The sequence below is a fragment of the Physeter macrocephalus genome, chromosome 16 (assembly GCF_002837175.3).
Source record: "Physeter macrocephalus isolate SW-GA chromosome 16, ASM283717v5, whole genome shotgun sequence".
In the NCBI taxonomy this organism is placed as follows: Eukaryota; Metazoa; Chordata; class Mammalia; order Artiodactyla; family Physeteridae; genus Physeter; species Physeter macrocephalus.
The window spans coordinates 76,124,649-76,136,055 of NC_041229.1; the positions used below are offsets into that span (position 1 = coordinate 76,124,649).

General features: G+C 35.2%; 1 protein-coding gene across 1 annotated transcript in view; it reads left to right on the forward strand.

The window, feature by feature from the left end:
- The window catches only part of SLC17A6 (solute carrier family 17 member 6), a 47,464-nt gene extending 39,675 nt beyond the window's left edge, over positions 1-7,789 (forward strand). Inside the window, exons 8-12 of the mRNA XM_007105886.2 lie at positions 537-686; positions 3,842-3,974; positions 4,395-4,505; positions 4,972-5,099; positions 5,823-7,789. Coding sequence (XP_007105948.1) covers positions 537-686; positions 3,842-3,974; positions 4,395-4,505; positions 4,972-5,099; positions 5,823-6,158 — 858 coding nt within the window. The 3' untranslated portion in view covers positions 6,159-7,789. The remainder of the gene's footprint in view (positions 1-536; positions 687-3,841; positions 3,975-4,394; positions 4,506-4,971; positions 5,100-5,822) is intronic.
- Positions 7,790-11,407: the final 3,618 nt, after the last annotated feature.

The following is an 11,407-nucleotide window of genomic DNA, read 5'->3' on the forward strand; positions in this document are numbered from 1 at the left end:
TATATTGATATGCACTGGCTATCAAGAGAATTTGTAGTTAGGTAGTGTTATCATTGACTTTTGATAGGGTCTAGAATATTGCACTCTTAATTCTTCTTATTTTTCTCCTCCTAACTATTGATACATTGAATTTTCAACATTTTAAATAAAATATGTCAGATACCAACAAGGTCACTGATTCGGCAGTGAGTTTTAGCTGAGCCCTGATCTATCACTGCCAAAACAAAACAAAGATCTTGGAAACTAGGATCTATGCTTTTGGAATTACTTTTCTATAAATATAGAGTCTTGTATATTTCTAAAACTAAATCAATTTAATCAGAAGGAGAGACTGCTATCCTTTTTTTTTCTTCTTTCAACAGTTATTCATGCAGCTAAGGTTGACTGGACTCTTGCAATTAATGATTCAATACCTCCAGCCTACCTCCTACTCATGCCCCAACATACATATCCTAAAAATGCGAAGTATCTATTATTCCCATTTAAGTTAGAAAATATTTATAATGGTCAGAATGGCTCTCTTTTTGGGATTTCAGAAATTCAGGACTCCATGGAGGAAATTTTTTACATCTATGCCAGTCTATGCAATAATTGTTGCAAACTTCTGCAGAAGCTGGACTTTTTATTTATTGCTCATTAGTCAGCCAGCATATTTTGAGGAAGTCTTTGGATTTGAAATCAGCAAGGTATGTAAAAATTATCCTTCTTTAACTAGAGCATTATTTTTGTACTTAAGTGACTATTAAGTTCCTTTGCCAAGATTTTATCTTCTAAATTTCATGAGTTATTCATTTCTTTATTCAACAAATAACTTCTAATAAACAAAGACTAAGTAAGGTGTTTGAGTGCCTACTACAATCAAGTGCCTGATAGAAATGGCTCTTTGTTGCTGGGAATACAGACAAAACAGACCTAGTCTCTGCCCTCATAGAGCTTACATCCTGGTTGGGGTGGGCAGCAATATAGACTTTTCCCTGTAAATAAACATAATTCCCTTTAAGTTTCAGGTCAAAGACAATACAACAGTGAACAAAAATTATTTTATTAAAGTAGAATTATATTTATATAATTATCAATCTAACGCTTCTTCAATGCTCTCAGAAATCTGTCTGGCTAAAAGATTTGAGGATAGCAAAAATATCTGAAAACATTCTTGTATGTTATTTATCCAGTTTAATCATTTAGCAAGCATTTGTGGAACATGGTATGTGAAGATTTATGTGTTAGATAAAAACGTGGTTCCTTTCCTCAAGAGTTCACAGCTTGGTGGTGTAGACAAAAATAATACATTTCCAATTACAGCACAGCATTCTCAATGCTACAGACATTTATTTGTCGCTATGAAAATATAATCATTTTGAGATTTTTAGAAGGGTAAAATGAACATAAAAATACTACTTTATATGAAATTTACAAGGTCCTTTCATACTCATGAACAACCTTGTTTGGTCTACCAGCTGGATAACTTTCGTCATTTCTATGGAAATGATGGAGAAACAGAGACTAGGGAAGGTATTTAAACTGCCTAAGGCCAAGCTAACAATAAGTGACAGAATCAAGTGTAAGCCCATATCCTTTGATTTATGTTTCAATTCCCTTTACTATGCCATTCAAATTCAGGTAAACCGTAATTCATTTAAGCATTTCACAAGTATTTGTTCAATGCCATCTCTGTGCCAAGCCCTTTGCTGAATCCATTTGTCTATACTGGCCATGGACTTGCTATTTCTCTTCATGTGATTACGTAAGTCCAGCTGGGCTCACTATTCGTATTATGTCTCTACTTGAAAGACTATCTAAGGCCTGGAACTGAAGAAAACCTGAATTTAGGAGTCTCTATTCTAAGAGCTCTTTTGTAATCCCTGTTTCTAAGGAAACTGTTTCCTCCATTCTTTAGAAGAATGACTGCTTTAGACAGGGCTCCTCTCTCTGGAGCTGATCAAACATTGCAGGGTAACCTTTGGGAGCTCTGAGAGGTGTTATACTTCTCAACAAAGGCTGCTGGAGGTGTGAGTCCATTTTCACAATCTAGGACAAATATGACACTGAGAGGCTATTAATAAAGTCAGGTCTCGTGGGGGAGAGTGAAGGAGCCAACTGAAGTTAATGAAACTATGTGGTCATTCTGGCCCTGTAGCTCCAATTAATTGAAAATGCCTGAGTAAAAGCAACGATCTCTTGCAAAAACTAAATATAATCAGATATGTTGCTCTGATTCACTTACTATATTTTTAACTAAAATTTTGGATAAATTCTACACACACAGATTGGCCTGAAGATTTTAATTACACTGGTTAAAAAAAAAATTACTGACTTAACCTGAAAAATGTGAAAAGGAGGTGATTGAGGAAATAAAACATGGGCTTTGGAGCCAGGCTGACATGGTCCCAAATCCAAGCTCTGCAAGAGACTGTTGATACATAACATAATCTTGGGCCTGCTCTTGAATAATTGTCATCCTCAGTTTTCTTACCTGTAAATAACTGTATTAAGACCATCTTTCAGAAGTGCAACAAAATTTAAGTGAACTAAAATATTTACATGGAGTATGGTTCTAACCAACCTTAGTTAAATTGAGTATTCTGTAGACAAAACCACAAGTGCAATGGCTTTTTCATACACACACACACACACACACACACACACACACACACACACACAGAGTCTCAGCCTATACTCATATATAAAACTTCTCAATCCCTTGAGAATGACATAACCCTCCTAAGTCACAGTTTCTTCGTCAATGCACTGAGAATAATAATATTAAAAATTTTCCGTCTGGAGTGAAAGAGAGAATTAAAGTGCTTGGATATTTAAGGTATTTTAGAGTCATTTACTACCTCAATTAATCATTAACCATACCAAGTCCATGGTCGTGACACCACCATATACAGCATTATAAAATACAATCTTTTCTCAAACCTTCAGTAGTCTAGTTCGGAAGGGCATGTTTATACAAATAATAAACATTTATCTAAAACTTACCAGTTTCCAGGAATTGCACTTCAAAGTATACTTAGTAAAAATCTTCCTTGTATCTTTATATATACAAAATTTACTAAGTCCATATATGTGGTAATATACAATTAACATGTATTTTGTTCATAATTTCTGCCCCTGTGATGTCCAGAGGACAATGTCTTACACATAATTATGGATCAAAGCATGTGTGTTGAATTGATGCTGGCAGGTTAGGTTTTAGATTGGGCCATTTAGTATGAAATTAGTACAGAAACTATATACCACTCTATGACAATGTGACCAAGTAGTGGTATTTGACAAGGAAATGCCTAAAATTGGGAATTGATCTGCATTTTCTGGGCTCTTAATCTTTAGAAACTAAATATAAAACTCATAAGAGATACATATTTAAAATGGAATTAGGGTTTTAGCCTTATTATAAATTAAAATGAATTTTAAAATAGTCTCTTCAAGGTTTGTCTAATGTATTTCTCTTCTCTCTGACTCTGTCTCTCTTTCTCTCTCTCCCCCTCTCTTGCTAATGATGATTTTTTGCAAACATATTTAAGACTATAAAATGGATACATAAATGTGAATCACCCTGTGATAAAATTCAGGATAGTTTACTCATAAACTCAAATTTTACTGACTCAGAAAAAAAGTATTATCTTCTAGAAGATAAAAAGGGATCAAAGTAAATTTGCTTAGCTTTTCTCATTTATTCTGTGGAAGTTATTGCTTATTCTGGGACTAAGTAAGTAAGTGGTCATTTAGAGACAGTATTTTTTTTCTTTCTTGTCCATAAAGAGCTTATGAGACTATTAAATTTCCCATATTACTTATGGTCATGTATATTTCTCCCCTTTCTGTTTTTCATCAGGTTGGCATGCTATCTGCTGTGCCACATTTAGTAATGACAATTATTGTGCCTATTGGAGGGCAGATTGCAGATTTTCTAAGAAGCAAGCAAATTCTTTCAACTACTACAGTAAGAAAGATCATGAATTGTGGTGGTAAGTACATAAGTGATGTTAAGAACTTGTTTTTATTTCATGAAGTTCCAACTGACATGAGTGAGTCAACTTTTTCCATGCATATCAAATATGCTTTTAAATTTGTGCCCTCACTGTTCATTCATAATCATTCTCCCATCTTCAAATTTTCATAACTCCTAGTTTTAAATAATTGCATGACTAACTTTACCTTTCCCACCATTGAAACTTAAGGTTGTTTTTGATGTTTTTATTAAAACACAAAGAAGGCTTCAGTAACCTCTGTGCATAAATTATTACCGTTATTATTATTTTTTAAGATAGACTCCCTGAAGTGGTTTGCTAGGTCAAGTATTGATGTGTGATCATTTTTAACAGTTTTGACTCATCAGAAGAATTTACATAAATTTCTGAAATATTTTCATGTGTCTGTTTCTGAAGGTTTTGGCATGGAAGCAACGCTGCTCCTGGTTGTTGGTTATTCTCATACTAGAGGGGTAGCAATCTCGTTCTTGGTACTTGCAGTGGGATTCAGTGGATTTGCTATCTCTGGTAAGATACTTTTTTAAAAAATATGTACTTGTAACACTTTGATTTTTGTTGGTGATAAAAAGTCTATACATTCTACTTTCCCCTTTAACATTTTGAATGTTGAGAAGGTTTACTCAACATATTTCCACTAGAAAATAAAAATAATAAAACATTTAGAAATTATTATTTGGATATGTTATGACTCACTACTCACTTTTCCCCTGCTTACCCTTACTCTTTTTTTTAAGTGAATATCTCCTCCTCTCTGTGGAGTGACTATCACATATTAAGTATTGGATAACAAATCATATCTCCTTTCATTCTCATTATATCCCTGAGCTAAATTATCAAAAAGTAGTTATTAAGCACATGCTATGAACCTGGTATCTTTTAAGGAGGGTGGTGAATGTGGTAGAGGATATTCTATAGTCACCCACTTCTTAGAAGTTTGGGATTCTCTGAGTCACATCTTCTGTGTGTATTTTAGGTTTCAATGTTAACCACTTGGATATTGCTCCAAGATATGCCAGTATCTTAATGGGCATTTCAAATGGTGTTGGCACATTGTCAGGAATGGTTTGCCCTATTATTGTTGGTGCAATGACAAAGAATAAGGTAAGACAGAGCAAAAGAGATGTTCATTTGTAGAATATCTCTCTCATGGTTAGGGAAAAGCATTAAAATATTCTCTTTGGCATTCTCTTTGTGGTCCAGTCACCACACCTCTGAGTAGGGGAGATAACTGAGGTTCAGAAGAGAATTTCTCTCTAAGAGCTCTGAGGGAACCCTCTTCCTCAACCAATAAGTGTTATGCTTTTCAACACCTTTTAATATTTCTGATATCCCTGGTGAGGGAAAACAACAACAACCTAGCTCATTAGTATAAACAAGTGGAAGTCTTCTGAGCTTTATTTGTAAACATCAATTCAGACTTCTCTGCAGTAATTGATGGAAGATATTGTTATCAGCTATTTGTCTTTATAGGTAGAGCTTCTAAATTATGGTTTACCAAAAGGAAATAAAAGAAGTGGGAGAAAAAATAAGTAACTCAATGGAAATTAAAACATAGGTTATGAATATTTTAAAAATTAGCAGACCTTCGATATATTTGGAGTTCTATTTCAGAACTTTATATTAAAAAATTTTTTTTTAATTTTTTGAATGAAAGTCATAGTATTATAGAACATTTGTATCACATTATTTGCTTTGTGTGATCAGAACAGGTGTTTCCCCTGAAGATAGCATTTTATGAAAAGCTTGATGGTGGAACATTCAGAGATGTTAGGCTTTTCAAACATGAGGAGTTTGTTCTCACAGTGCCACTTTTTGTCACTGCAGTCACGTGAAGAGTGGCAGTATGTCTTCCTGATCGCTGCCCTAGTCCACTATGGTGGAGTTATATTTTATGCAATATTCGCCTCAGGAGAGAAGCAACCCTGGGCAGACCCTGAGGAAACAAGTGAAGAAAAATGTGGATTTATCCACGAAGATGAGCTCGATGAAGAAACAGGAGACATTACTCAAAATTATATAAATTATGGTACCACCAAGTCTTACGGTGCCACAACACAAGCCAATGGAGGTTGGCCTAATGGTTGGGAAAAGAAAGAGGAATTTGTACAAGAAGACGTACAAGACTCATACACTTATAAAGACCGAGGTGATAATTCATAACAAAGCTAATTGCTGGATTTATTTTTAGTGTTTGTGATTAAATTAATTGTGATTGCACAAAAATTTTTAAAAAATGTGGTGTAAACATGTAAACATATCAACCAGGCAAGTCTTGCTGTAAAAGTGAAATCAGAACAAACTCATGAAGTTACCATCAAGTGCAATCTATAGAAGTTGTGAAATTCCATCATTTCCATTCAAGTCATCCATTCTTGCATTTGTGATTTAAAGGTTGACTGGTCAAAACTGTAGAAGCAAGTAGTTACTCATTGGATTCATATGAGCTAAAACTCATCACCATTTAATAAAGCACAACTAAAACAGTTGGCACATCCCATCCTACAGAGGTTAGGAAGCCAAAGCTACTTGATCATGCAAAATGCACTTATGTATTTGTTACACGGTATGGCGAGATATCGTGCAGAAATCCTGCTAAAAAAAAGTGAGTTGTCATGTTGGCTGCATTAGATGTTGGCAACATTTATTGAGTTAAATCATGGAGTTGAGATATCTGTCATGCAGAGAAGAATGTTGTGGGCTAGCAACTAGCAAGGTCTACTAAATAATTATTGTTATTACATAATGTAGAATATTTTGTTGATTCTCAAGAGGAATATCTTGCAGTGTTTTATATGAAATGCTTTGGCACAAACATTTATATCTTTGAAAAGGAACTTGTAAAGTGAGGGGTATGCTTCATGTTCTGCCATTCATTTACCTAACAGTATAAAATACTTCACACTTCAATAAAATCTGACTTTTCATGTAGCATATCACTTTTTTGCAAAAAATATTAAAAATAAACAAACTCCAATGTATTTTTTATTACAACTTTGTACTGGTTGTAAGTTGCATTAGAAAAAAAAGATGCATACACCATAAAGAATCTAATAAGAAATTTACTATGGAGATATAGCCCTTAAAAGGCAATATTAACAACAAAAGAAATAGAAATGATATAGATATCCTTCTTCCTTAGTAATTAAATATATATAAAACTTGTGCCACAGAGCTATATAAATATGAAAAGATAAACTTAATAGAGATATTGTAAGTAGACAATTTTATTACTTAAATTCCCATTAAAATGTTTGTCTTAAATATATAGGACAATAAATTATATTAAAATTATATCTATCTATATATCTGTATATCTTATACATATCCATACACAGATACATAATAAACAATCTTCACAAAAAAAACAAAAATAGCATACACCTAATGTTGGGTTAAGGGACTGCAATTTCTACTTTCATAGAGTCATAGAATTTTAGATGGGGCAGAGGCATTTTGCTTGTCATTTCTTAATATAACTCAACAGGAATTGCAACATTTGTGTACCGAGCAATAAGTGCAATGAATAAAATTTCCTGTCTGTATATTATCTTCATTTTGCTTGTGGTAGCTGTTTGGGTGGTTGGAATGATTTTTTTCCTTTAAAAAGTTAACATCAGACCTCTTTGTAATGTTCTAAAATGACAATGATGCATTTCCCAATTCAACTTAAAATACTATTTGTGTTTTTAATTGTCTACTCTGGATATTTGATCTGTTCATTGTATTGTGCTAGTGACTGGAGGCCCTGCTAATGCAAATATAAAGCATAAAGTTTGTTTTTAAAATGCAAACCATTCTTGACCTTAAGATAATAAAAATATCTTTCGCTTTGCGTCTCAAAGTGATGTAATGTGATCATCGCTTCTGTTGTGTTGAATGAAAAGATGTGGACTATCATTTTGTTGCTGCAAAAAAAAAAAGTGTTAATAAAATGCTCTATTTATCCTTTTGCAAAAAACCAGTACATTAATTTGGGTTTATTTTATGTTGTTGTAGCTTGGCTTTGTATAGTTTAGCTTGTGTATGTCCCAACAAAATCAAATGCAGGCTCAAGAATATCAGCCTTTTCAGCCACTTGAGGTTTAATGGAAGACCATGGCATTCTTTAGATTGTGTGGGATGTGGTTCCACAAAGAGAGTTTCACATCAGGAAATAGGTCTCTGAGTCAAACTCTATCTTTCAATGCCTGTCTTCTCACAACTTGTGCTAAGCTTTAAAAAAATTAGGAAAAAACTCAACTTGTCAGGTCAATGATACTACCTAATTTTGACTATACATATACCTTGTGCGGGAACTGCCCTAACCATTTTGTGTGGAGTATCTTATGGAACACAACAAGGACCCTCCAAAGTAGGTACTCTTTTTGTTCCCAGATTACAAATGAAGGAACTGAAGCTCACAAAGTTTCAATAACTTTCCCAAGGTAAAATTGAGTCATGATATTTTAGTATAACATGTCAGCCGAACCAGCAAATAGTGAGCAAGATTTCTCAGGGAAGCCAATGGAATGTCTATGTCACTGGAAAGATGATCATTTGCCCTGATTTCCAATTTTACAGATATGTAGAAAGGGAAGACCATCATCATATAACATTGGTAACTGAGATTCAAAGAACTTATTACTTAACAGGACTTACAGGATGATTTAGTTGACACTCCTTATTTAACAAATGAGAACACTGAAGGTCAATAGGGAAATTGACTTGATCAAGAGGACACAGAGGATATTATGGATTTGGAAAGAAGTTGTTATAATTAGCTGTGCTTTTGCTTTTACTTTGATTTTTTTAAACTGGTTTTTACTTAAGGAATTAAATAAGAATATTTATTGGTTCAACCACTACCCCATGTCCACCACTCACATAACCTCAGAGTGGGAGGTGAGGGAATATATTTTCTCTTCCCGTAATCCTCTGCATAAGGAAACAACAGCCAGAGGCCTAGCCTAATTTTTAAGGAGGCCCACAAGCCATCTCTGCATAACTTGAGGGCAGGAATGAAAATGTCTTAATCTAACACTCTGTAATTTTTCCAGTTCCATAATAAAAAAGTTTACAGCTCCTATAAGAAAATTGTTCTAATGATGTCTCTAAATTTTACCATTGGCCACACTCATTTACTCTGAACTCAATCATGCGAAGTCATTTTCCCTTTCATTTTCCTCCTCACTCAAATGCCCACCCCCATCTATACTGTTGTATGCATCTAGTATTTTGCAATTTACAAAATGCTTTCCCATGCATTCCCTCATTCCATCCACACATCTGCCTTGTAAAATTGAAAGACCCCATATCAATATTAGTATTTCTATTCTCCAAGTAAGGGAACGGTCTAAGCAGTATAGTTAACTTCCAAAAGATTCCACAGGCAGGATTAGAACAAGAATACAGGCTATCTGGCTACAGCAAGACAGTAATTTATTTTTTACTTTTAAGTCACTTTATTAATCTTCTGATTATAAATGTAGGATAGGGGAGGGGATCTTCATTAAGGAAAGAACAGTATGAAGAACAGTGAAAATAAGGGTAATCAAAAATCTTACTATCCAGAGATAAACATTGTTAACATTTTTAGGTTATTTTCTATGAAAAATACACAGAAAAGTCTCATATACTTTGTGATTTACAAATTTGAAGTCATACTTGATCAACTGTTGCCAACTACTTTTTTCATTTAACAGTGTGGCATGCATATTTTCCTATTTGATTATTGGAGTTCTATAGTCTAATATTATATTACATAACAGGCTATATTTAATCTATTCATGCAATACCTTAGTTATGAACATTTCAGTTTTGCACCCTTTTCCCTTTATCTTTCTGCTTGCATGGTGTTTTGGGGAAACCTGACGTCACATATACATATACCTTTAATTTCTATAACCATGATGGATATTTAAGTTACTATTTGTAGTTTATTGTTCCTGTGTTTGTCTACAGAGGGTACTACTGGCAATTGGCTTTTCTGGGATTCATTTACTAGTTATTCAGTCAATAAATGTCTACTAAGCAGCTACACTGTGCAATCAGGCGGGATACAGGGGGGAGAAAACTGCCCCTGTTCTCTTGGACCCTAAAGTCCAGTCCCCTTCTTGAGATGTTGGCGACACCCCCAGCTGCCCAGTCAGGCCACACAGATGTGACGGAGAGATGAAGCTCCTGCCTGGACACCAGAAACTTAACCTTCCTGAGAAAGGATTTTTCTTAATCCCCCAAAGACCTAAAGTGGGCTGCATTCAATGTGCTCCCTACGTCATTCTTTTAAAAAGTTTCAGGTGAGGAAACTTTTCTCAGCCTCAGAGATGACTGTGCTGCAAGGAACCTAGGCTGTGGGGTTGGGCTGGGGTGGGGGTCAGTATCAACCATCTCCAGTGCCTGACTCTTCTCTGCAGGAGGGGAGAGGGATGGACTGAACTTCTAAGTGCATTTTTTTCTTTTCTAAATTTCTTTGTGTTTGTGCTCCTCCCCTGGGTTTGTTTTTTTGTTTGTTTTTTTTTTTTTTTTTTGGTACGTGGGCTTCTCACTGTTGTGGCCTCTCCGGTTGTGGAGCACTGGCTCCGGACGCGCAGACTCAGCGGCCATGGCTCACGGGCCCAGCCGCTCCACGGCACGTGGGATACTCCCAGACCGGGGCACGAACCCGTGTCCCCTGCATCGGCAGGCGGACTCTCAACCACTGTGCCATCAGGGAAGCCCCTCCTCTGGGTTTTTAAGGACCTATATATTTTCTCTTTTCATTTTTTCCCCCTTTATCTACATGCTGCCTCCCTAAGTTTTAACCTCAAATAGGGGCTATTGACATTTAATTCTACCCTAGTGATGTAATTAGCGGGTTTTTCTTTTCTCTCCATCTTCATCTCACGCAAGACCTCAAACCTCAATTTTCATTCAGCAGCTGTCAAAAGCACTTTATTTGTGAAGGTTATTGGTCTATGCTATACAGTCCCTTCAAATGCTCAAGCTTCTCCAAGCTTTCCCCTGAATGCAGCAGGCACCTGAAAGCTGCATGATCTGGACTCTTACCCTGTCTCTTGTCCAAATTCAGTAGCTTTTATGAAATGAAACCCTTGGCTTTCACCAAGAGCAAACAAAATGAAGAAACCCCTCCAGTTTTGTTAAATCACATTTGAGAACACGTTTTATTACTTTATTTAATATGCATTAGATAAAGATCTAAGAGTTTGAGGAATGCTTTTCCTGATGCATTAGAACACTGTCAACGATTAGATAGGAAAGGACCTGGGATCCACCATGGCTCCTTCGTCTGCTTCTCAAGGAGGTTAGAGACACTCTTTTTGGCTCAATTGCTGCTTTTATCTCCCTTTCTCATTTTCATTTCGTTTTCGTCTTTTACAGTTTGTTGGTTTGTTTAGGTGTTATTTACTTTTGATTTTATTTTGAAGGAGGAT